This window comes from Onychomys torridus, chromosome 6 (assembly GCF_903995425.1).
Source record: "Onychomys torridus chromosome 6, mOncTor1.1, whole genome shotgun sequence".
NCBI lineage: Eukaryota > Metazoa > Chordata > Mammalia > Rodentia > Cricetidae > Onychomys > Onychomys torridus.
In genome coordinates this window covers 103,287,603-103,315,366 of record NC_050448.1, presented here as the reverse complement: position 1 = coordinate 103,315,366, position 27,764 = coordinate 103,287,603, and the positions used below count along the sequence as shown (strand labels likewise).

The window sequence follows — 27,764 nt, the reverse complement described above, 5'->3', positions numbered from 1 at the left end:
GGCTCCGGCACTTCTGGCGCCCGGGCCGGTGGGCGCGCTTCTGGGGCTCACGTCTGTGCCGGGCTCTCGAGCAGCGAGCGTGGCAGTGTGGCAAGCGGCGACCGTGCGGGCGGGCGAGCGGTGTCGGCGGCGGGATGTGCTCGGCCGGGGAGCTGCTGCGGGGCGGCGCCGGCGACGGGGAGCGCGACGAGGACGGGGCGGCGCCGGCGGAGCGGGCGGAGGAGCGGGAGCCCCGGGCGAGCCCGCGGCGCAGGCGGCGGCAGGGCGAGGGCGAGCAGGTGAGCGCGGGCCGCCGGCAGGCAGCTGGGCAGGCGGCGAGCGGTTGACGGGCGGGGCCGGCCTCGGTGGAAATGCCCTCCGGTGCCTCGCCTGAACACAGCCGGCAACTTGGGCTCCGTGGGCCCTCCGCTCGGGTTCGGAGCGCCGCACGCGCCCTGGACGGTGTAGGCGGCCGGCCGGCCGGCGCAGCGGGTGGGGAAGCATGTGTCTGTCTGTGCCTGGGTGACACTGGGACTGTCCCAGAGCAAGTTTCACTCGGCACCACGGAGCAGAGCTCAACTTCATTTTAGAAGCGAAAAAAAGAACATTTGCTTTCTGTGAGCCCCAAAGCGAAGGAAGCTTTACTAAGAGGCCAGACATACTAGAGAGAGAAGCTGGGTACTTTGTAAGTTCTCCGAATTTGATCTCAGTTTGAATGTAAACGTTGAATTCTACGTGGGACAATTTTTTTTTTTACAGGCAGTTACAGGAATTGGGTACTCAGAAGTCCTCCGGAGACGCAGACCTTTAGAAATCACCTAAGTAAGCCTATGCTACTGGAATAATCAGTTAATACCCATCTCTTGTCATCACTCCCCATTTGTCCCTTTTTCACACATTTTGAAAACTCTAATATCACTAACTAAATTAATAAATTAATACATTACCAACATAAAAACATTTCAACACGTTACTTAAGGAACAAATATAATGCTATGTGGCCTGGGGCTTGTTCACCATGTGAAGAGCTATTGTTCATCTATGTGACCATATAGGAGCCAGTGACAGAATTGGTAGCTAGGAGATCTTGCTGGCTCCCTTTCTCGTGGCATTCCTATTTAGCTGTTACCATCCCTGACTCAGTAGGTAAAGTCTTGATTTCCTCTTACCTTAATTGCTCGACCGGACAAGACAGCCATCAAAACCCTTTTCCAAAAGTAAATGTAGGAATGAGTGGTTGTCGTGGCATATGGGAAATACTTCCCTTGAATGTCTCTGGACTTTACCAGTACGATGACATGGACAGCACCAGGAGCTCTGGTCTTTCTGAAACTGTTAATAGAACTAAGAAAAAGGATGAAACACAAAATTAAATATACATTCTGGAAAAGAGATGCCCTATCACATACCTGCTTCCTCCATGGTGTCATGAAATTTCATTTTCCTGCACTCCTTAGACGAGTTACTTGTGTCCTTTTGTCTTTGCTACATTGTTTACCTGTGTACTCTAAACTCTCACGTGGAACCTTACCGTATCGGTACCTGGAAACCTCCTACCAGGAAGCCAGAATTGGTACAGACCAACCCACTGATGCAGAAAGCAAACTTCTGTGACCCATCATATTTTGGCAACAGTATCACAAAGCCTGTTTTCTAGGGTTTTTTTTTACAACCTGCAAATGAAATTTTAAAATCTATGCATTGCCACATAGAGTTGTTTTTACATATACAGTTTCTGAAGGAGAATTATAGTTGATAACTATGAAACATTCCAAGGAGTCATTTTAATTTTTATTATGGAGATATTCTCTTGTTCATTTTTTTGGTTGGTTTTAAGGATATCAGGACTCCAAATTATAAATGGGATAATTCTGGAAAACTGCTTCCTATGTTAAAGTTTACACTGAAATTTTCTATAAAAATCATAGAAACCAAAATGGAAACCAAACTAGCTTGAAATGAGGCAGGGGCCATTTTCCTGCTGTCTCTCTGCTACGTGTGCTCAATTAGTCTGAAGTTCGGAGTCTCAGCCTCTAGATGTTGAGAGGGAACTGAAGGCCACAGCTCTCTGAAATGCCTTCTTAATCTTGGGTGGGGCCAATGTGGTCCATTCCAGAATCACCTCATGTGAGCTTCGCAGCTTTTTGCCAGTTCCTAACTAACTTTGTGTGCTATATCTCGCTCTGTTTCTGTTTCCTTTTCTGATAAGAAGCAGGTCCCTCCCTGGGACATCTCTCCCATCATTTACAGTTTGTCCTTAACTCACACTCCATTTGAAGAAAAGCTAAGTAGAATTCTGGCCTGAATCTCTGCAGGCAGGGTGATTGACAGAAGAGGTCCAGTTAAAACCAAGTACTCTTCAGAAGGAAGCCTTGAGAAAAAGTTAACTGTCTAATTAGAAGTACAAGTCAAGCCTCTCAGAGATAAGCAAGGGGAGAGAGTAACTGTGCTGCTCTCCAGGCAACTGAAGAGACTGGGCAGAGCTATTCCACAATGTTGATAATTGTGTTCATAAGAGATGATCCACATATACTGATAACAGTGACTGTGTGGTAGTTTTATGGCAGACAAATGCCCCGCTTGATAGCTGGAAAGCTAAAGTTCTCTGGGTTTGACTCTGTGTCTGTAATGGCAGTGGTATTTGCTTTATTACAACATAGATCGCTATTCACAATAACCTGAGACAGCTGTATTTACAGAAAGCTGTTAATTTTAAGGTCTTTTTTATTGTAAAAGTAACGTGTACTTCAGAAATTTAAAAATGTATGTGAAGAAAATAAAACTTGTAAGGAATTAGTCCAGTGCCTTGAAATCAAGCACTTGGTGTTACTGTATCTCTGTGTTTTGGCTTACCGATCCATCATGTGCTTTAATGAAGTTTTCTATCTGATTGAATATATTTAGAAGTTAGCATTATTCCCCATGTCAGAAAAGTCCTGTGAAAGAATGGTTTTTAGAGTTCCCTAATAGTCTGTTCTCCTAATAGTGTACACTTAAGTGGCTTCAAACTTTCTCTCATAAATAATGCTGTATAAAAAATTCCCCACTACTAATCATAACACTTCTGTGTTGAAATAGATTCCTAGAAGTGGAAAAAATAGGTCAGAGAGTCAAACTCCTGGAAGTGGCCTGAAACAGCCCAAAGAATGCATTTAATAAGTGTCCCACCTTTTTGTTATTGTTGTTTCGCTTTTTGGTTTTTTTGTTTGGTTGGTTTTTTGTTTGTTTGTTTGTTTGTTTTGAGACATGGTTTCATTGTGCAGTTCTGGCTGGCCTGGAACTCGCTATGCAAAACACACTGGTCTGGAACTTACAGAGTTCCCCCTGCTTCCTTTAAAATAATGATGCTTCATTTCTGGTTTGTTTTGTTTTGTTTTTTTGCCTTTTGCAATGCCTTAGAATTTTACGAAGAATGATACTGGCTTAGAAATTTAAGTATATAACAGAAACTTTCATGATAGTGTTTATCAAAGTTTTTCACAGATGATCTGGAAAAATAGTGGAGTAGCCTGTGTGTCCTTTTTGGTCTTATCATTAGAAGAAGGATTCACTATGGATTCTGGATCCAGAGTACATAGGTTTGTACTTATAACTGAAGCTCTGGGGGAGTAAAACTAACCCTCCTCTGTGGGCTTCAGTTTCTTCTTTTGTATAATGAGAATGACATCAGCCTCATAGGAGGGTTGGGAGGGTCACACGAGTTAGTAATGTTTGAAAAGTACTCTTAGGGCGGTCCCTAGTACATTAGCTACACACAAGTGTTAACTCTGAGACCTAATGGTCAAACAAACCAGAACCGAAAAGAAATCTGACGAGTAGTTAGTAAGATGCTCCGTATCTATGGCTAACAGGGAGTCTAGGCTGAAGGTGCCCTGGAGCAGTACCCTCGAATGTGCTCATTAAGTATCATCCTTTGCTAGGAAGGACTTCAGTGCAGCTAATCTGAAGTAAGGCCTCACACTTGGCCTCTCTTCACAGATTCTCAGGTGGTGCTGGTGCCATGACCACAGACCACACTTTGGCAAGCAAATGGGGGAAATATAAGCACACCGATCCACAGTGTTCACTGTAATTGCCCTTCAGCAACAGTATCAGTAATAGATGTATGTAAGGAAGTTAGTTAACAGTTTTTCCCTGAAGTGTATATTTGAACTCTTGATCAGGCAGAGTTCAAAGGCAAGGTAGGCCGACAAGGCAAGAAATTTGCTCTTGATCCTAGTAGTCTGTACCAGAGCAGAGAACCGGGGTCTCTAATTGCCAAAGCCAGTTTTCTTATCCTACACACAGTCACCGTTCACGGAGAACCATCTCTGATCGCTCTGCTGCTTTCCCTTACATTATGTAGCTCAAAACTAGGTGTTTGTTTATATCCACATTGTTTCACATCTTTTAAAAGCAGCTTGCAAACAAAACTGTGCTGATACCGAGTTTAGATGATCAGTAGTTCTCAACTGAAGACAGTTTTATCTTAGGATCCATGTGACAATGTGTTAACATTTTTGCTTGTCGATACATGGAGCAGTAGGTGCTACCAGGTATCCAATAGAAGTGGCCAGGAAGACTGCTAACCAGCCTATGATGTAGAAAACAGTACTCTTGAGATGATTAGATATGAAAGAGTAAACTAGGTGCTGTAGTGCACACTTGTAATCCTAGCCAGGGCTCCACGGTGAGTTCAAGGTCAGCTTAGAATGTAGTGAGTAAGACTGTCTAGGGAAGGGGAATGCCTAGATTAGTCAAACACACCTCTGAGTAGGCTGCAAGGTCACAAAAGGTTAGAGGCAGATCAGAAAGCTCTCACCTAGTGCATGGATTACTCCTACAGTAGATCATCTGATGATAACATCGGAGGTGAGGAAAACCCTCCCTGTGTGCCTCTTTTTCTACTTCTGGCTGTCTGATGTGAACTGTTCTTTGCCATGCGCTCTACACCCTAACTCTGAATCCATGCACCAAAATGAATCCTTACTACCTAGGCCAAGCACTTTGGTCAGAGTGATGGAAAGGAACCAATACCACTGCAAAAGTATTATCTGGATTAGAATGTCATGCATGCCAAACCCTACTCAAAATACGAGGGGGCGTGGACAATGCTGTGAGTTGTAGACATTACCCTGCTAGTCTCTATCCCCAAAAGAGAAGTAAAAATAGCTTCTATCTTGGCTTGAAGTCTGTATTTCCAACAGATAGTCCCAACTGACCACTTATTTCCATGTATCTTCCAGCACCTCTAACTACCTTGCTTTTTCTCTCCTCACATTCTTTTCTGCCTATTTCCTATTGGGTTCATTCTCTCTTTTCCCATATCTTCTTCTTCTTCTTGTGGACATTATTCTGAAACAGAGAAGCTTTTCTAGCGTGATAGTTCCAAGTTTGAACCCTGGCTTTACTGCTTTATTAACCTGAACCTGAAGACCAGTGTCCTCATTTGTAATAGGTACAATGCCATTTTAATTGAGATATTCTTTACACAAAATGCCCGGCACACAGTAGGCCTTCAGTAAGTATTAGCTCCTTATTTCTACTTCGTGTTTTCTCTTTTCACCGTTCCCTCTGGCCCCATTCTTATTCACCTCAACTAATCACATCATAGAACTGCATTTTACCAAATGTTGCTCTCTAGTTTATGGAACTGATGTTATCTATTGAATAAGTATTATAATTTTATAATCTAAAAATTAGATAAATTGTTTTATAATTCTCTAAGAAAAAACTGACCAACTTAAATTTGTTTTGTTTTATAAAGATCTTAAGTGGATCTTTCCCCTTTGTATATCACTAATCTTTGACAGGAGAAAGAATAACCCCATGGAACACTTTCTCCCTTTTCTACTTGAGAGAAACTATAAAGCAAGATTAAAGGGACAACTAAAGACACCATGACTGTCAAGTTGCCTCAGGGAGCATAAGTAGAAACCTTACCTTTGTCTGTACCTTTACACCTTAGTCTACTATCTGTAGTTCCTGTTCTCTCGGGGCTCACAGTCTCATCTTCAGTAGCAGCCATGTGTTTGCAAAAACATTACTTATGGTATGTGCGTACCTGCCTGTGTAAGGGAGTTGATAAGACATTGGAAAATTAGCTTAATTGGATTTTCAATGAACTGGATACAAAATACATTTTCCACTCTGCAGTCTAATTTTTTCTTGTAACTACAAGGCTTTTCTTCTCTCACTTCTCTCTCACGTTGGCATCTGTGCCTAATCTTGGCCTAGGAAGAGGAAATGGCCTCCTTGTTTGTGCCTGTTTTCCTACGACAGGAACTGCAGCAGCTTATCAGAGTTGTGATCCAAAGGAAAGCACAGTGCAAGTGCTTTGAACTTTGGGAAAGTGAAGACCAAATCTTTAATAGCTACTGTTGTAACGTAATTGTAATTAAAGTTTTGTTACATTTCCTTTGAGATATATATATATATATATTTCTCTGTAATGCCAGTTCCAAGGGATATTTTTCATTCTTCCAATTAGTAGAAATTATTTTAACCTCTTTGTTCTTATTTTTACCTATATTTATGCAGTCTGTCTATAGAGGTAGAAAATTGAAATCGAAGGTCTTGTGTATTACAAGTTTCCTAAATGTTACTCAGAATTTCTCATTCCATAGTTTTCAGAGGTAGTTTTTCATATATCAGAAAATAATCTTACACCGCTACAAATTGAGACTTGAGAGGGAAAGTTACTTTGACTTTGGCTAGTTCCTTTGTGGTGACTTCTAGCTTACTGTATTCACTACTGTCTATCAATTGTTTGTACAAAGTCTTGTCTTATTTACGTAATTAATTTGTCTTTTATCATATAACCATCCCCTTCTACTATAACAGTTTCGCTATCTCCGATAGCTGTCAGTGAAACTGAGCATATTTTTGAATATCATGTTGTTTCATGTTTGCAACTATGAATTATGATTTTAAAGTCATTGACTACAATTAGCTAAAATTAAAAATAAATAAAAATATTAGTTTTTTCAGTTTATAGTAATTTCAGAGACTACTTAAGATCTAGCTAATAGTCCCAGTGATTTTTATCTATCCCTCAAAAAGTACATTTACCTTTATTGGCTCCATCTAGTTTAGAGGGAGATATGTATAAAAGAATACTGTAACTTTTCATATGGTGATAAATGACAAGCAAACTATAAATGTGCTGGTAAGCTACATAACATGAAGTGCTATGATTAGGTAAAGCTTTATAAAGTTATTAATTATAAGTATATATCATTTTTACATTTGTAGGATATGATGTGATGTCCAGTAAACATGAAGCATATCCAGTCCTATTATAAATAAAAGAACTTGGAAGTTGGGTGGATAGGGAGGTGGGAGAGGATCTCAGAGGGGTTAGGGGGATGGAAAAGAATATGATCAAAATATATTATTTGAAATTCCCTAAGAATAAATAAAAACAAAAAAAAGAAATAAAAAATTAAAACGCTTAAAAGTGACTTTTCCCCTAAAGTTATTAAAGAAAAAAATGAGTGGTATGAGTGTGAGTTTATAAAGTCCAAAAAGGAATATTCTCACATAGGCACAAGTGAGTTCGGTCTTTAGGCGGGAAATCTGTTCCACTGTTACTATCCAGACTATAAGATGCACTAGTGCATCACAAGAAAGTTACAGGAAATCATGTTGTACAAAATAGGCCGAGTGCCTCTCAACTGAAACTTGAAGTCCTCCAGAACCCAAATCTGATGAGACGCCACAGTGGTAAATTCCACACCTGAAGGAACACATTACAGTCACGACTCAAGTATACAGAAAACAAAGTGTGTTCATTTATCCTTAGCCAAGGTTTATAAGGTATATTATAGATCATAAATACGTTTTATGTTTAGTGATGTGTCCTCTTCCTACACACATACTTTTTATTTATTTATTTATTATTTTGATTTTTGAGACAGGGTTTCTCTGTGTAGCCCTGGCTGTCCTGGACTAGCTCTGTAGACCAGGCTGGCCTTGAACTCACAGAGATCCACCTGCCTCTGCCTTTCCAGTGCTGGGATTAAAGGTGTGCGCCACTGCCCTGCCAGCCCCATCCCCTTTTTTATTTTATTGATCAGTTATGTTCTAGTGCATGTAACAATGTAATGAAAATGGTATAACAATTGTGACAATTCCAGATGTTTCTGCAATCTCATAGAATCTAAGTCTTTAGGCACTCTACATTTGATTACTGCTCTAACAAACTGGCCATATACTAAAAGTGGCCTTTTCTATCCACTTATATCATATTGAACGTTAATTACTTTAGAAGGTGATTATAATTGTTGTACTACAGAAAGTTTTCTGCATTCTGTTCATTGTTCGGTTTTGGTTTCGCTTGGATATGTACCCTTGATGACTTTTCATCTGTTCAATCAAAAGTTCAGAGTAGAGTCACCTACTATTTTCCGGGTCCTGCTGTAGGCTGGTATACAAATAAAAATATGTTCAGAATTCTCCTCTAACTAATCTGGCACTATTCATGGGGTGACAAGAGACCACGCATAAAGGAACTAGTCAGTCAGTGGATTATGGGTACTGTAAAGAGATAAAAGTGGAGAGCCGGCTAGGGATGACAGGTGTGGGTGATCTCAGAAGGGTCCACTGAGGTGATGGTGGACCTGCTCAGAGGCCTGCTCAGCTGTACTTTGCTTTGACTCCCTAGTAGGGTGGAGCCAATCCGAGGCTCCCTTTTAGCAATTGTGCTAACATACCTTCCCAATCTAGGTTCTCAATTTTCATTTTTTCCCACCCATCCTTTTGATTCTCTATTTTTTATTACTGTTTTATTCATTTCTACTGTAGCAAGTTCAAATCCTTCTTGAAAGATCAAAGGATAAGTCAGTTACGGGCCTGTTTTTAATATTATTCTGATCATCTTTATATGCAGGGGTATGGGTGTGCCACAGTGAAGGTCAGGGAACTACTCTAGAGTTGGTTCTGTCCTTCCAGCTTTGTATGGGTTCTGGATTAAGCTCATACGGTCTGGCTTGTGTGGCAATCACATTTTACCCTTTGAGTCATCTGCATGGCCCCTGGACTTGTCTCCTCCCTCCTTCCCTCCCTCTTTCTCTCCCTCCCTCCTTCCCTCCCTCTTTCTTTCCCTCCCTCCCTCCCTCTCTCCCTCCCTCCTTATGTATGTATTTCTTGAAGGGCTGGGAAGATGGCTTAGTGTTAAGAGTTTGCTGCTGAATTTGATTTGGTCCAGTCACACTAGCATATCACATCAGTGGCTCACAACTACCTGTAATTTGAGTTCCAGGAATCTGATGCCCTTTCCTGGCCTTGGTGGGCACCTGCACACATGTGGTACACACACATTTAGGTATAAACAAATACACATAATAAATATATTCTAACTACTTTCCTGAGAATTATAATCATATCTCATAATGCATTTGTTAACATTTTTGTTTTGTTTTAATGACTGGTTATAATTTGGTAGTAAGGGATTTAAAGGTTTGATTCCTTGTTGAGAAGGGGTGAGGGTGAAGAAGAAGATATGTTATTTTGAGTAAAGCACATTAAAGAAAATAACCCCCCCACACACACACACAATATTTTTCAAAACACTGTGGCACTATTTGTTAGACTGATTCAGAATTTGCTGTCAGAATGCTCCTGTGTGTGTCAGTCCTGGCTGGCTGGTACTTGGGAAGTCCTGCAGTGTGTGTTAGGCCTCAAGAGTCTAATAGCACACACCTTGGTGTAGCATCTTTGTGATGACAGGTGTCTGAGATGTAAGTACTGCAGAAGTTTATCGAACAAATAGCTAATAAAGAAAGAAAGGCCATGAAAACTGAGTGACACCAGATTTAAATGACAAGAACTTCTTTTCTGAGGAGATGGTAACTTAACCAATAATTTTCTCTTGACCGTGATATGACTTAAAAAACGAATCATTTTAACTGTGAGGTGGCGCATGCCTGTAATCCCAACACTTGAAGGGGGTGGAGACAGAAGGATTCGGAGGAGTTCAAGGTCATCCTCCACCACGTAGCAACTTTGACACCACCCTGGGCTAAATAAGTCCCGGTCTCAAAGAAAGCATCTTCATCCTATAAACTATATAAGCATTAATAATATCGTTAAAGTAGATAAAACCTCTCCCTAGAGAGAATATAAAGTAACTAAGATCACGGACAAGTAAATGATAGGGGCTCTAGCTTATCTCTCAGGAGGAAATGACTTGGCGAAAGTAGAGCAAAGGATGAAAGAGGAAGACGTGGAGAAAGAGCAGCAGACTTTCAGTTACACTTCAGACAATGCCGTTCACTAAAACAGGCTGTCCTGGGAAAACACAACTTGAGACTGAATGATTCACTTTGGTACTGAACATGTCGACTTTGGGGTTTCAGGATCTCTGCTAGGAAATGTTAAACTGTGATTGAGCATGTCACGCTAGAAATTTGAAGAGCTGCATGGGCTCAGAAACAGTGCTCTGAACTGTCTCTTGTGATGAGGAAGGCAGGGGAAGTTGTGTTTAAATGTGAGGATCTGTATGCCTACCTTTCTTTACACACTAAGCAGCTTGGTGACAGAGAGTTACTTTGCAGACCGCACAGCACCTGCCTTGCCTGTGATGTGTAGTCGATCATTTGTTAACCTGGAGCAAATTGACTGAAGGGTCTGTTTGTTTTCAACCTTACATGTTCCATGAATCAAGCATTGTGACTCATCAGAGTTAAAGTTTAGCAATCAAAGTTAGGTGGTACTTAGGTACACCAAGACCCAGAGTGTGGTTTCCTGAAAGAAAGCAGCTGTCAGTCAGTCTAGCAGATTCATCAAGTCTGTGCAGGCTTGTTTGCCACAAGCGGGGCATAAAATACCAGTGCAAAACTTGCCACAAGGAAATGTTTTTAGGTTTGGAATGTAACTATAGACTGTGTGTCTAAACAGAAAACTCGTTGTGAACAGCATCGTCGTTCACCTAAAACAACAAAAAGACTCTGATGAAGCCAGTTGACTTCATTTATAGGTGCTATTTTTCAAAGATCTTTTTATAAGACGTGCAATAAACCCATATTGTTTTCTTAACTATTCTATTAATTATTTACATTAACATAGGAAGTAATGAGTTTCCCCAGGGCCTGATCACACATGTATATCATTATGCTTGGTTCCAACTGTCCCTCACTCTCACTGTCCTCTACCCCTGCAGCTGGTCCCTTCCCTCCTCCCACCTCTTCTCCACTTCCACTTTTTTCATTGTTCTCTTTCCTACATCTCTTCAGAGTTCTTCTCCCCACCAGGATCCATTTTCTGTTTTTGAGACTGACACATACACACACATAAACACATATACAGTTTTAAATCTATGTTCCACATATAAAGTCTGACTTATTTCCCTTCACATAATGGATTCTAGTTCCAGCTGTTTCCTATAATGTCAGTTTTAATTTGCATTTTCCTAATCAAATATTTTTTTGCTATATGCATTTTTTTCCTTTTTAAAAAACTGTCCAGTTCATTTTTCCATTTGTTGACTGACATTTGAATTGGGCATTTAATTTTTATAGTTATTTTTATGCCCTTGTATTAATCCTGTCTGATGTGTAACTAGCCAAGATTTTTTCCTCCTTATCAAATTTTATTTAGCATCATGGTAGCTGAAACAGCTTGGTACTGGCTATGAACTTCTTCTTAGAATTGCCTTTACTTCATTCTAAAAGTTCTGGTAAGTGTGCTTGTATTTCCAGTTGATTCTATGAGTTTTTAAATTGCCTCCCTTATTTCTTCAATGACCCTTTGGTCATTCAAGAGTGTTTTGTTTGTAGCTAAGATTTGTACAGTTTCTGTGGTCGTGTGTGTGTGTGTGTGTGTGTGTGTGTGTGTGTGTGTGTACATGTGTGTACATGTGTAGGGGTATGCATTCACATGTTTGAAGGCTAGAGGTCCACATTGGGTGTTACCCCTCAGGACAGGGATCCACCTTGTGTTTGAGATGAGTTCTCTCACTTGGACTTGGAGTTCACCAATCAGGCGAGGCTGGCTGGCCAGAAAGTCCCCAGGGAACCACCTATCTCTACTTCTCCAATGCTGGAGTTAGAGGTAAGCAAGCTACCCCTGTCTTTTTATGTGGGTTCAGGGGGCCAAACGTGAGTCCTCATGCTCAGCAAGCTCTTTACCAAATGGGCCAGCTTCCCAGCCTTTCTGTGGTTGCTCTTCCTAAAGGTTTCTACTTTTGTTCCACTGAGATATGATAAGAAATTATTTGAATTATCTTATATGCGTTAAAGCTTGCTTTTTGACCTAGACTTTGTTCTGTTTTGAAGAAGAATCAATCTGTTACTGAGAAAAAATGTGTATACTGTATCTGTTGGGTGGTTTATTCTGAAAATATCCGTTCCATTTGATTTGTTGTAATCCAATTGATATTTCCTTGTTGTTTTTCAGTTTTAGTGACCTCACTAGAGATGTGAGTGGCATGTTGGAGTCACCCACTGCTTTTCTTGGAGTCACTGCTTTGTTACCTAGATCCATTTGACCTTTGTGTCCATTATGTCCCTTAGTTCTTTGTTTTATGAAATTGGAAACCCGGCATTGGGTATATATATTTACAATTGTTATATATTCTCAAGGGATTGCTCTCCTTACTAATATACAATAACCTCCTTTAGCTTCTCTTAGGAATTTTGATATCTACTTACCAAGTATCAGAATAACTATGTCAGCATGTTTGGGGTTTCCATTCACTTCACAGCTTGTTTTTTATCCTTTAATTCTGTCTGTGGGTGTTTCTTGGAAACAACAGATAGCTGAATTTTTTTTTTAAGTTCAATCAGCTAGTCTGCATCTGTTGGCAAATTGAGGCATACCATTAACATTTAATTTCTTTTTTAAGAGACATTTACTAATTCCTGTAATTTTCTGGGTGTTTTTCTTGTTAGAGTGTTCTTTCCTCTCTCCTCTGTTAGCATTAGGAGTTAGCTGCTTTACCGTGTTGGACATGATGGATTCCTTCCCAGCTCTCATGACTTCCTCTGTTCCTCTTGTGAAGCGTGCTCTTCTGAGTATCTTTCTTCTTTCTCTGTGTGCTGTTTCTTTAAGTATCTTCTGCAGTGATGGCTATAGAATTGCCTTCCCTCTGCTTGCCTTGATATGTTATTTGTCTGTCCATTTGAAGGGATAGCCTTGCTGGAAACAGCAATCTTGGTTGGCAATTATTTGCTTTCTGGGCTTGAAATATAACAATTACAGGCTTTTCTGGCTTTTAGAATTGCTGGCAAGACATCTGATATTATTCTGATGTTTCTGCCTCTGTATGTGCCTTTTTTTTCTTACAGTTTTCAAACTGTCTTGGATTGTTTTTTAGATTCAGTGTGTGTGTGTGTGTGTGTGTGTGTGTGTGTGTGTGTGTGTGTGTGTGTGTGTATTTGTGAATGTATGTGTGTCTGGGGTATGTTCCTGTGCAGGCCAGAAAAGGGCATCAGATACCTTGAAGCTGGGTAGCAAGCAGCTGGGAACTTTGATGTGGGTGCTGGGAACTGAACTGGAGTCCCCTGGAAAACAGTAAGCCCTTTTAACCACTGAGCTATCTTTCAGTCCCTGATTCTTATTTCTGATGTCTTGACTATAACATGGCATGGAGAAATTTTAACTTGGTCATATGTCTTGGGGGTTCTGCATGTTTCATGTGTTTGAATGTTGTATCTTCCTCTAACTTTGGGAGGTTTCCTGCTCTAATTTTCTTGAATAGATTGACTATGTCTGTAGTGTTTCTCTTACCTCCTTTCTGTGTGTGCTTAGGTCTGATCATGTCCCAGAGTGTTTAATTACTTCAGTCAGGCATGTTTTTCCCTGTTGGTATTTGAATGTGCTGTTTGTTCAACCTTGTCCTCTATCCAGACTCTTTCCTCATGTATTCTTTCCTTCACTGGGCCAAGTGTGTTGGTGATGTTTTTCACTGTGCTTTTATTTGATTCATTTGCTTCTTTCCCAGAGTTTCTATTTGGTGGTTTTGGTTTGGTTGGTTTCTGGGAGAATAGGTTTGTTGTTGTTTTCTTTCAAAAATCTCAATATCCTTGCTGAATTTTTCTTTCATGTAGGTAACTTTTCATCTGTTTTGTTGACTTTTCCCTCTTCTGTTGCTGGCTTTCCTCTCCAGGTGTGGAGCTAAATATGTTTGCTTCTTTGTATCCTCTTTGAGATCACTGATCAATTTTTTTATCAGAAAATGATTGAAATTCTCATCAAGCAGTTTACATATTTCAGTATTTGAGTTGGGAGTTATGATCTGGGAGAGTCTTTTTTCATATTTCTTGAATTCCTACATTTCCGTTTGAACATTTCCTTGTTCGTCTATCCTTCTGTCATTTTGGCATGGGCTCTTGCTGGACAGTCTCAATCCCCAGTGCTGGCCACAAGGAGATAATGAGCTGCTGTATCAGCAACGTTTGCCCATGCAAGAAGTAGAAACACACTTAACGTCCATCACAGTCACCAGTACGTCACCAGTGACTGCAAGACATCTGAAAGTAAATGAATGAAAGAAAGAAAGGTGATGTGGAGAAGCAAGAAGCAGAGAGGCAAAATTAAATAACTGAGGAAGAAGAGTGGGGTGTTATGGACAGGAAGGGGAAAAAAGCAAGAGATTAGGGGAGAAAGGGAGAGAAGCAAAAACAAGACATCTCGATAATGAAAGTGTCCAGAAACAAAAATAGATATGTGTAAACAGGAGCAAAAGTTAAAGCATAAGAGTATTTTCTTTAAAAATAAAATAAAATAAAAGGTAAAGACAAAACACTACTACTTGTTGAGGAAGATAGAGGAGGAATCGTGGAGCACAAAGGTTGAAAACAGTGAGGGGCTAAGGAACAGATCATGCCTCATAAATGTGTAAATAATGTTCGATAGATGCGTAAAGGGAAATGCAAAAATTTAAATGTAGTATATTCATGTTAAAATTCTCTTGTACACTGAGTAAAAAGTGGGGACAGCAATCAAAGTGTCAGAAAAAGATATCCAGGAGATATTGAAGAAGTCAGTTTAAAGCATGGAGGGGGAAGGGCGGTAGAACGTGCAGATTCTTTCCTGTGATTATACTAGACAAGTGTCGGATATCCACCAGGCTGCCTCGCAGTAGCTATCTTTCTTTCTGTACAGATGCCCTGGTGTGGCTAATGTTTTAGCTGGAGGATGTCTTCCAAGTGCATGAGGGATGGGGGATGCAGTCCCAGCAGTGAGGCTGTGCAGGCATAGGACCTATCTTCATACCTTGAAGTGTTCAGCACTCCACTGGAGTGGTACAGCCTTCGGTGTCGAGTATACTCCAGGAATTTCTGAGTGCTCAAGTTCTACAGCAGTGAACGACAGATAAGGTGGCACCAGAGTGTGATGCGCCCGTGGGCCTCAGATACCAGGGTTATTCTCAGATGAGGGTATCTGTCGCCAGCCTCTGACAGGGAAGCTGTCATTCTAGGCCCTTCCCTGCCTGAGCCAGTGTCCCCATCTACACCCTTCAACTGTGGTGCCTGACTCTTGCTCTTCCAGCTCTCTCTGGGCCTCCTTTTACCCAGGAGCTGTGCCAGGCCAAATTAATATCTCCCTGACTTGGTCTGAGGCCTGTGGGGTCAGTTTTTAACAGTAGTTGCTCTCTCAAGATGGCTCCAGGCCCTATGAATCATGGAACATGACAAAATCGGATTTCTCTCCATTACTGACCCATACGCCAGAGAAATTACTGTCTCACCAAAACCCGCAGCGGGATCTGAGGCTCATGAAAGCCATGGACTTGTCCTGGGGGTGGGGCTGCCCAGCTTTTATCTGGCTTCCCTTTTAGAGGCTTTTGCTTCCCTCCCATGGCCAAGGAAGAGCTTGGAAGAGGTGGAGTTCAGTTCCACTGCTTTGCCCATCTTGTTTTTCTGATCTGGTCTGGTACCTTTGCATTCCCTTTGTGGGTTTCCCAAGCTCCTCCTTTATTTCTCTCCTTGGGATACAGTCTGTTTTTTCATATTCTGACTCTGCTTCATCAGCTCACAGAGATGCAACTCTAGCCTGCTGTCTCACACACAAACCCTTCATTCATTTATCATACACTTTTCTTTATCTACAAGGGTAGATTCCTGCAGGTTTGTTAGTGCTATACATAATGAAAGCTAGTAAAACCGTTTCCTCTCCTTAGTCCAATGATTGATAACTTAGACACTTCACTTAGTAAGCATTGCACAGTGGTTATTTCAGAACAGCAAAGAAAAGAATCAACCACGTCATTAGATTTGACAGAAAAATCAGCACACAAAACAAGAAGCTGCTGGTGAGCAGGATGTAAGGAGCAACTCCCAAGCCTCCTGTATGAATAGTATTTGTGTAAGTTTTTGAAAAGTTGTCAGACTCATAAATACTACTGACTTTGATGAAACAAATCCCACTATAGGCCTTGGAAATTAATGAGAAATGAATTTTGTTTTGTTTTGTTTTTCGAGACAGGGTTTCTCTGTAGCTTTGTAGCCTGTCCTGGCCTAGCTCTGTAGACCAGGCTGGCCTCAAACTCACAGAGATCCACCTGCCTCTGCCTCCTGAGTGCTGGGACTACATGTGTGTGCCACCACCACCCAGCGAGAAATGAATTTTAAAGAAACTTAATTCTAGCAACAACCATTCATATATTTGAATATTTCTTATAAACACCCCAGCATATTCTAAAACCAGAACAACAGAGCTTATAAACATCTGTAAAGCTGTGCTTCCTTGGCCTGGGTACAAACTGGAAAATACTGTTCAAACTTTAACAGAAGAGTATTTACAAACCATACATTTTTTAAAATCCTTTTCAATATATTATGTTCAGACAGCCCAAATAGCGGCATCGGTGCTCTTAGGAGCCAGCCCTTGTCTGGACAATGTTCTGTCCAGAGCTTCTGATTTTGCAATATCCTTACATCGTTTTTTCTCTAAAGGGCAGTGTAACTTGCCTAAAATTAATCTGTTTTAGTTCAACTCAAGATCTTTTTTGTCTTCTTTACTGTAAGAATAAAAAAGTATATGTTATATTACAAACCCATGAGTGGGCCTGGAGAAATGTCTCAGTGGGCAGAGCACTCGCTGTGCAAGCCTGATAACCTGCTGCTGTGGGATGTTCTGTATGTCAAATGTGTTGCTCTGGTTGGTTAATAATAAAACACTGATTGGCCAGTAGCCAGGCAGGAAGTATAGGCAGGACAAGGAGAGAGGAGAATGCTGGGAAGTGGAAGGCTGAGGCAGAGAGATGCTGCCAGCCTCTGCCATGACAAGTGACATGTAAGGTACCGGTAAGCCACAAACCACGTGGCAACCTATAGACTAATAGAAATGGGTTAATTTAAGATAGAAGAACTAGATAACAAGAAGCCTGCCACGGCCATACACTTTGTAAGCAATATAAGTCTCTGTGTGTTTACTTGGTTGGGTCTGAGCGGCTGTGGGACTGGCGGGTAAGAGAGATTTGTCCTGACTGTGGGCCAGGCAGGAAAACTCTAACTACAAAGAGAAAACTCCAGCTACAACCTGTGGATCCTCAGAACCCACATTCTAAAAAGCAGATATAGTAGCGTATACTACTGCTATCCTAGCTTGCCCTGCTGGGAGATGGGCAGCTGAGACAGGAGAATTGCCAGAAAACTGTAGAGCAGTTAGCATGATGTGTGCCGCAGGGAATAACAAGAGACACCCTGTTTCACACAAGGCAAGGGCAGAGACTTGAAGTTACCCTCTGACCCCCATATTCATGGCATGCATTCATGCACTCTTGACATACACATGCACAGACATACAACAAAACATGAATATGTAAATAGGAAGACAGGATTATAAATTTAATCTTAAACAGAAATAGTAGTATATTAGAGAAGGAGAATGTAAGAGTGAAAAAGATTTGGGTCAATTCTCATGAGAAATTGGATGAACAGTTCCTGAGAGGTGGCTGAAAGGATTTGGGAATGTGGGAAAAGTACTAGGAACCATGAGACATGATCCTCTTATAACAAGGCATCTGAACACAATGTTTACCAACAACACACAGCAGCCTAGCAAAAGGAGAGGGGAGATTGGAGACCCTTCAGGAGGAATGAAGAACAGTGTCTAAAAATGCATAATTGTCATGATAAACTAAGGTTCTGAGTTGCAAGAAGAAAATATAAGCCAAAAGAGCTAAATGTCTAAGTAATTCAGAGGCTTTCAGAATTCTTAACTCCTTAGGAAGATAGTCATATTCATCGTCCCCTTGTGTAATATTACATCCTACTGCTGCTTTGCGTGTAAGTCTCCTCCCAAGAAGGTAACAAGGCAGTTTTCAAAGCAACCTTTCCTTCGAGAGGTTGAGTGGGATAATGGAGTAGATTTGGATTAAGTGGAAGAAAGAGAAGACTTCAATATAAAAGTCCTTTGTTAGTAAGTGACTCCCAATTTCTTTTTCTCATTTTTCTTACTTTTTAACTCTCTGTAAATATAATGGATTTTTTTTTTAATTCTGATGTCTGTAGGCAGCCACATTGTGATCATTGGAGCTCACTCTGCAGTCCTTTGCTCTGAGATAGTCCTAAGTATGTTGCTACAAAGTCAAGAAGAATTTTGTGGAGGAGGAATGGTAGTTAGCTCTGGTTGACTGGAATATATTTCTCTCTTTACTGTATATAGTCTTCTAACTGGAAAAACTACCAGTCTATGTTGTTTCTTATGTTTCTAGTTTTTTCTGTTGATTTTGTTTTTGTTTTTGTTTTTTTGTTGGTTTTTGGGGGGTTTTTTCGAGACAGGGTTTCTCTGTGTAGTTTTGGTGCCTGTCCTGGATCTCGCTCTGTAGACCAGGCTGGCCTCGAACTCACAAAGATCTGCCTGGCTCTGCCTCCCAAGTGCTGGGATTAAAGGCATGCACCACCACCACCCAGCTAGATTTTTATTTTCTGAGGCAGTCAGGAGTGAATTTAGGGTACTTTGGTGAACTCTATCACTGATTAGAACTTGACCTTAGAGCTTGAGATCCCACTGATGCATCTTCAAGTAGCTGAGATTTCAGACCTGTACCAACGCTCCGGGTTACATGCTTGGTCTTTTGCCAACTTCTCTTGCCTTTGTTTTTATCTGGCAGACAAGGATAGGATTAATGTTAGAGAATGATTTAGAATTTGCTTTGTTTTTTTTAGAAAATTTTAAATCCTGACCAAATCATAAATATCACAGTTGAATGCAGGTGCAATATGATAGCCAGCCTCAAATAAGGCCATTTTAGCTTACTTTTTTACTAGATAGAGTGGATATGTGTAGCTATTTAAACTGCTGTCAAACTGATATATTAAGGCCATTAGAATGTGAATGATGACACGATGGGTTTTTATATTGATAAGAAGGCATGTGCCGATTAGTACAGGGCCTTAGAAACATGGTCCTTGGAGCCTTGCTGCTAAATGCATCTCCTCTACCAGTAATAAGATTGTTCTGACAAAGCTACAAATCTCTTCCCTTCGGTTTCTTTATACATTGAATAGCAATATAATTAAAACTTTGACCCATGAGTCCTAGGTATTTAATAAACTTTACTTTTATTAATGATTGTTATAAAATCACTTGAAAACTTCATTTCAACATTATCTGTTTGTCAATTTTTAAGGTTAACATCATATTTCATTTTTGAGAAAAAGAGAAATAAAATGGAAGAAATTAATCCTTGTAAGTAATTAAATATTGAAGTAAAGGGTTTTCTTGTTTGTCGGTCAATAGATGGCTTTTTATTTACTTCTCCAAAGAAAACTAATGTTCTCAAACTAAGTGAAGGATCTGGGTCACAGAGAATTTGATTGTCTTAAACAAGATTACATGGTGGAGACGATCAGATTGTTTTCTATGCTACAAATAAATTGACCAGCCCTGTAGAAGGGGTAGATAGGATGACAGTCTCTCTTTGACAGGACAACATTAGGTTTTTCAAAAGAAACCTGTTGTACAATTCCACACCATCTGGCAAACTGAAATTGCAAGTTGTTCTAAAGTCCTTTCAGTGAGGGTTTTTTATTTGTTTGTTTCTTGTTTATTTCTTTTCTCAACCACAGAATAGGTTGTGCTATAGAAGGCAGTTAAACACCTCATTTTTTAAAACATAAAACTAAATATTTGAATACTCAGATTTTTTGCCAGCTCTCTTCTAAATATTTTTATTCAAGTTAAGCAAAAATATAAAAGTATTTTGTAATTTTTAAAATGTCACATTTCCACAAAAAATATGCTTACTTAATACTGCCTTCTATACTAGATTGCTGGTCTTTTGAAGTTAAGGTCCAGTCATTTATTTAATGCATTATTGACACCAGAAAAGGTGTTTGTTGAATTGATTTTATTGGATAAACATATGTTTGAAAGCAATGAAATGGCAAATGTGCTGAATGTTAAGGCAGCCCTGCTCTGACTTGTTTTGATGTGTGTAATGTCCTGTAGGAATGAAAAGGAGATCGTTTTGATACAGAACATTCTTATCTAACTCTGACACCTGAATTTCTTAGTTTTCTGGAGCTCTTACATATATATGTTATTGAAGGAAGATACTTTAGTTATACTAAAATGTTTTAACAAACAAATTTGTGTCTGAAATTTGGTCTGGCAGACACAACTAAGGGAGAGAGGACTGTTCAGAGATTAGATTCCCATTAGCTTCCTTGGGCGGAATGAAAACTAAATCAGTCTCCAGCTAGAGAACATGGTTGAGTCTGCAGAGCACAAAAGGGAAGTTGCCTGTTTAATAGTCTATGTGAGAGATGATGAAGAAGGAGAAAGAGGAGCCTTTGAGGACTGAGAACTATCTGACTACATTATCAAAAGCCAAACTTTTATCCCCAGAATTTGACTATCATAGGATATTAAAAATAATAAACACTCAGATTGCTTAAAATTCTAGACTCATTTCGAAGCACTAATTTTCAACCATCTAAAATCCTCTGGTTCAGCCTTATAGAAAGTGGCCTTCAATTTGCCATCAAAAGTAACTAACATCCACAGATAACCAGTATCAGGCTTCTGGAACAATAAGGAATTAAGCAGATTCTTCCTGCAAAGGAATAGTTAACTGGTGAGATACTAAATACAGCAATAGTTTAACGTGTCTGGAGTCATTTTCAAGGGAGACAGCAAATGCAGAGAGACATTGATTCAGGCAAGTCTACTGTGTCTTCCTAAGGACAGCGCTTGTGGCATTTGAGGGACACCCCACTCCGTCTGGCATCGTTGCCCTCCTGGTGCCGCCTTAGGATCTCCATACCTGTCTCTGACCCAGAGCTAGAACATCACCTGAAAGGGGGTCTCCAGTGTCTCTCACCCCTTCCCTTCCCTTCCAGCTCCCTGTATGGAGCTCTTTTCTGTGGAGGCATGGCCAATGAGAATGGCCTGTACCCCTTCAGCCAGACTCCACTAATAAGGGAATATAATTCATAAAGGGGCAGACAAAGGAAACAAGCAACTGTGATCATTGTTTTAAAACTACACCAAGCTGGACATGCTGGAAAAACAATTTATCACATACAAGAGAACTTGGGGAAACTAACAACTGACTTATCAGAAACTGTCAAGAGAAGAGACTGGTTGAGAGAGAGCAGAGGCCAGTAGACCAGAATGTCAGTGAAGCTGAAAAACCGTCAACAGAAGCAGTTGGATAAACAAATTGAGAAAATCCAGCAAGCTTTGAGCTGCCATTTATCTATCTCTCTATTCGTAAAGCTCAGTTCACAAGCTAGTCACCAGTTCTGTCCAAACATTTTTATTTGTTATACATGCTGATATGTGTACTACAGTAAATTTACCTTCCTTATTTTGACTTTCATGGGTTCATATTATCAAAGATAAATCCAATCTCAGTTTTTATTGTATTCATTTTATCCTCTGAATATTTACAATAATTGTTTATCTATATATTAGTGTGCACTATTATGCCTTGTTTTTTGTTACTAGGCATATGGAACCTGACCCCTTTAGGTGTGGCTTCTAAAATATGAGACTGATGTAATTATTTTAAGGATTTTTCTCAGAAATCATATTTAAAGTCTTACCTTTAATTTGTTACCATTAAGAAGGATTTTGAGGGCCAGCAAGATGGTTCAGCTGGTAAAGCTGCTTGCTGCACAAACCTGGCAACCTGAGTTCAGGCCCCAGAACATATGTAATAAATGGGGAAGGAGAGGACCACTACACAAAATCTTTCTCTGATGACGACGTGTATGCCTTGTATACCCATGCAAACATCAGACACTTGCGTGCAACAACAGAAGTAATACCAGAAAACTTTACAAAGGATTTTGAATAAGTTGGGCCACACTTGTGTTTTTGAGTATGTCTTCAATCATGGGCAAACAAGGGCTGTCAGTGCCTCACCGAGAACACTCTCTAGTCGTCCTGTGTAACCCTAAAAGGAGCCGTCCATTTGACAAATGGTCTCCACTGGAGCCTCACACACAAAGAAGAAAGTCTGGCGGGAACACGGATGATTAATGTCAGAGCAGGGAAAGCTCCATCTGCATCTCTGCTTCGGTAGATTTTCTTACTGCAGTTATGCTAGGTGTATTTCTTTGCTGTCTTTTTTTTTTTTTGACATTTAATGTGAATTCTAGTCACTACTTTATAAGCTATGAAAATGTACTAGTCTGCAAATAGCTTTACCTCATTTAAATTTTTACAGGAGATGAAAATAGAAGTTGGAACAGTTTTCCTGTTTGATAAACTTACTTTAAAGCTGTTAGAAAGGATGTAAAGCAAGACTCATACTGACATTCAGTTTGCTCTGTTAATGGGTTAAACAAAATGTTACCATAGCCTTTTCCTCCAGAAGTAAAATGTATAAACTGTATCTAAAAACTTAGGTATTCACCACTTACTAGGTACTAGCAGTGTACGGGGATGAAGGGTGGATCCTCACAGACCTGGCCACTGCTGAGTATAAGTCAAGGCTGGCAACTTCCTTACCTGTATATAAATAGAGACTTCTGGGGGAATCAATCAAGATAGTGCTGTGCCTGGTACGTAGTAGGTACCTTATCAATAGCACTACCCATATCACAGTTACCCTGGAAGTAACAAACCTCTGAGAAACATACAAGGGCCCCCAGACTTCTCTGTGGACACAGAAAGCACAGCACTGAGGTCCACTTGACCTTGCTGATTTACCAACACTACCCATTTCCTCCCTTCTATTCTATATGCAATAGAATAGAAGCAGGCTGCAATAACTACAGCTTGCCCAAATTTACTTTCTACCTTGCCATATCAGTCCACCAACTCCTACAGGATCCTTGCTGTCATTACACCTGAACTGCAGAGTTAACTAATTCCCTGCTGGAGTTAAGTATTGTTAACACCTATCTCTACCTCTAAAAACCTGAGGCACATTCACAGACTTAATTCATTTTACAAGGACATCAAAGTAAATACCTATTATGTTTGGTCTGGGTACTTAGTTCATACTAAAACTAGAAAAACACTAAAATAACTTAGAAACCTTCAAGAAAACTGCTAAAAAATGGAAGTACAATAAATTCATAGGTAACAATTAATTATAAAGAGGGTTTTTTAAGCCCTTTAAAAAGAAATCAGAAACACTATCAACATTATTAAACACTAGAGAAATCAGGATGTGGACCCAGAACAATTGCAAGCTAAATCAAAGATTCTCCAAATGCTGCTATGGAGGGAAATGGCTTAATATCAGACAAGGACAAATTTTCAGGTTTTAATGTAAGTATGGTATCATGTAACATAAAAGTATGATACACTAATAAACATAAGATTAATCCATGCAAATTAACTTTCTCTTTTCCTCTGTGTGGTATCTTTCTGGTCCTTCTATAGGCACAGCTTAATAAAAACCAGAAATGTTTGCAAAATTCCGAAGGACTGTTCTCTTGGTTCTATTTCATTACTGGCATGAAATACCAGAGACAGGCTAATTTATGCAGAAAACACATTTTATTTAGCAAATGGTTTTAGATTCTAAAAAGCTATCTTGGCCGCCTCACCTCAAGGTAGACTGCAGTCTTAGGAGCCATCACTATATGGTGGAACAGGAATCCAAACAAAAGCTTGGCTGGAACAAGGCCTAAGCCTTTCCTAGCAATCCTCTTGAAAGAATTGATCATCATAACCAACCACTAAGCCCCACCTAATAAAGCTTTCACCTCCTATCATACCAAGCCCTCAACACATAAACTTTTGAAGAAACAAACATCAAAACCACAGGAGTGGGAAACATTAAGAACATTACAATGTTCTGAATTGTAGTAAGATTGGACAATAACAAAAATCAGTTCTCTTAGAAGATATTGTGGGTATAGATGGAGGTTTACTGGGGCGCCAACTTCTCAGTGGGCTTTCTGTCTTGTGTAAAATGATTCCTGTTTCAACATTTTGTTTCCCCTGTTGAGATTAACAGGAAGCATTTACATTTTCAGTAGTGTTTTGACAGGAAGCTATGCAAGGGCTCCAGGTAAGCCTGCATAGCTAGCTGAGGCTTCAAATGAAAGATCACAACAGCAATGGCTGAGGACTACCCACAGTAACTAGTCATCAGTCAGCTGAGCTGGAACTGTTCAAATCTTAGTTTGCTGGAATGTCTTCACCACAACTGAGGGGCCAGGAGCCCTGTTTCAACTAATGGGAGATGGGCAGAGAGGTGGCTCTAGAACCAGGCTCTCAGAAGAGAAATCAAAGCACCAGTGTTCATCTCCATAGACACCTTGATGCAATTCCAAGTATCTGGAGAGTGCATGAGGGTGAATGAACTGTACCCACATCTTACAAATCAGTGGTCTAGTTGGGGATTTCATGGTGCTAAGTTTACAAAAATCAGTAAGTGCTTTCTCTATTAATAGGACAGATAATATGTCAATCCAAAGGAATATTCCCATTGTCTGAACAAGTACTTTGTTCTACAACACAAATTTATTGTCTTATGTTCTTGGAGATCAGGAGTCCAGATCAGCAAGGATGTGCTCCTTTCAGAGGCCCTCAAAGATCTGTCCTTTTTCTCCAGCAGCTTCACAGTCTGCCTATATTCACCACTCATGGCTCCTCCCTCCATCTTCCAACCAGGAACATAGCATCTCATTATGCTTTGTAGCAACTCCCTACTGTAAAGGTCCTTGTGGTCAGATCAGTCCATGAGGGAGTTCAGGATGGCCCCCTTCTCAGCACCAGGGCCTTACTTGCATCTGGAGACTACCTCTGCCATGTGAAGTTACATATTCATAAGTTGTGGACATCTTCAAAATAAGTATTTCTTTACTAAATGATTACCAGAAGTGTGTGCCTAGTTACTTGGAGAAGATGTAGTGAGATCACTTTTATTAAAGGTATTTACATGTTGCTTATGTCCACATCTTGGCTTGTCTTTTTTTAAGGATGTTGAAGAATCACAAAACCACACTGGCGAACCCATTGGAGATGACTACAAGAAGATGGGAACACTTTTTGGTGAACTGAACAAAAACCTCCTCAACATGGGCTTCACAAGGATGTATTTTGGAGAACGAATTGTGGAACCAGTAGTGGTCATTTTCTTTTGGCTTATGCTATGGTTCCTTGGCCTACAAGCCCTTGGACTAGTTGCTGTTCTTTGCCTTGTCATTATTTATGTACAGCAGTAAAACACTGGACATTTGGTAGCCATGTATGTAATTGATAGAGCTATCTATACACTTGGGCTTTTTGAAAGCCAAAATGGTTTGACAAATTTCATATTGTATACTGGCTGTTTTGTAATTAAAATTATAAATGAATTTCTTTAAAATGCAACTCTTTGTTATAACAAGGATGAATATATATTTTTGACTATATATTAGCTTATTCAAACTCTTTTTCACTCCTGTGATCTGTACCTACCTTGAGACACCTTCTTCCCGTGCCACATCTGAACATGGCCCAACAGTGATGGGGGAAATAGCATGGCATGGAACTGCAGTGAAGCAATGCAGATCTTGTAAAGTTCCAGTGAAACATTTTGGAAGAAGAAGGGAAAAGTTTTAATTAGGAAACTGCTCCACCCCCACCTCCACTGAAATATCCCATTGGGGAAGATCATTTGTCTCTCTGTCATTTCTGCGTAGTCCAAAACAAAGTAAATGATAACTGCCACATACCGCCATAGTGCTGTGAAAATGAATAATGCTAGCTGTTTCCAGAGGACTGAAAATAATATATTTATTATCGTTGGTGAAGTTTTGGAGTGTAATGTAAGTTTTTTATGTGTTATCCTTGGGCCTTCATTACATTGTTTGTAAAGTTAGAGACAACTCTGGTGCTCATTTCTCCTTGTGAGTTTTAAGGCCGCACGCCTGGCAGTGCCTGTAATTTGTACCTAGCCAGTTGCATGTTTTTCCTAGAGATGTTTTCAGTGCATTTGTTTCCTAAAGTTTATAATTTTATAGTTCTTTTCTAACAATTATTCTAAGGTTTAAAACAATGCCTTTCCTGTCATAGCATGGTGCCTATCCCCAAAGAATGATTTCTATCATATAATAGAAAAAAACAGGTCATTTTTCTTTGATATCTGTATTGAAGAATACAAAAGTACAGAATAAAATCACATGCTTAAATTGAGAACTCAGTGGCCACTTGTAATATTCTAGAATTAAAGCCAATTGGCTAGCCATATTTTTACTGTGTACTATGGGGTTTTATATTGAAACAATCATTTCTTTAAGTGTACTTTGAAAATGAAAAGTGACTTTGATACTTTTGGTTTTGTTAAAGTACCTGAAATCTTTACCATTTTGTCTAAGAGACATCTATTTAAACAAAGAAATTTAAATACAAAAATGGGACGGCGAGGTATTTTTGTTTGGTAGGGCCTTAACTAAAGCAATAGGGTGTTTACTAGGCCACTTCATAAAGTTCTTACTCATGCAGTCTTAAACATTATTCTGTAAGAAATTCTGAAACAGAAAATTATGAAAACAGGAGCACTAACATGTATTGTGCATCTGTGTATTGTGTATAAACATAGGCCTCTAAAATTTGGCTTTGGAAAAACGCAAGTCTGTACTATATTGTGTTTTTATTGTGTTTGTGGTTATTTTTGTCACCACCTTTCTGAGTTGAGTGTCAATGCAGGGTGTTTGGAAAAATGTCCCCTTTGTGTATATACAGTAGGATTGCAAGGTTCTAAAAGAAGTCATGAGACTTTGCATGTGTGCACAAAATGCTAATGAGTACATTCTTCCCTAGTGCTACCAGGAAGGCTAATTTCCTTTCGGAATGCAAAATAAAAGATGCAGGGTACATGATAGCCGCTCTGGTTCTACCAGTGCTTCTTGCTGTAAATGCTTTAAAAGAAGACCTAGAGTTTATTACATAATACCCCATCAACACTATGCATGTGCATGCTGGTGTAAATGGGTATATTTTATGAAGAAATGGGGTCATTTGCTATCACCTACACATATATTATGGATTAATGTAGTATGCCATCAAAGTTTTTGCTTAGTATTGAAAAAAACCTTCATATAAAAAATGTTCTCTTGGGGGTTGGGGATTTAGCTCACTGGTAGAGCGTTTGCCTATCAAGTGCAAGGCCCTGGGTTCGATCCTCAGCTCCCCCCCCCCAAAAAAAAAAAAAAAAAAAAAAACGTTCTCTTATTCAACATGTTGGAATACCAATTGAACTGCTATCCTGCAGTGAAACAGAATTTCTTTGGTTCATGGTCTTTAAAAAAAAATAGATTCAAAGTGATTCTCAATTATTTCAGTTTTAAATGTAAGTTATAGAAAGATTCCTGGTAAACCAAGAAATAGCTAAGTGCTAAGGTCCTCAAATTGCTGGTGTGCATGGTATCTATACTTTGAGCCTTGTGTTCAAAGGAAAAGTC

At 39.8% G+C, this 27,764-nt stretch overlaps 1 protein-coding gene across 1 annotated transcript; it reads left to right on the top strand.

Annotated features, from left to right (window-relative positions):
* On the top strand, positions 1-27,439 carry Fam241a (family with sequence similarity 241 member A). Its single transcript, XM_036190812.1, has 2 exons — positions 1-278; positions 25,299-27,439. Exons 1-2 carry the CDS (start codon positions 135-137, stop codon positions 25,542-25,544), a joined length of 390 nt encoding a protein of 129 aa, XP_036046705.1. The 5' UTR covers positions 1-134; the 3' UTR covers positions 25,545-27,439.
* Positions 27,440-27,764: the final 325 nt, after the last annotated feature.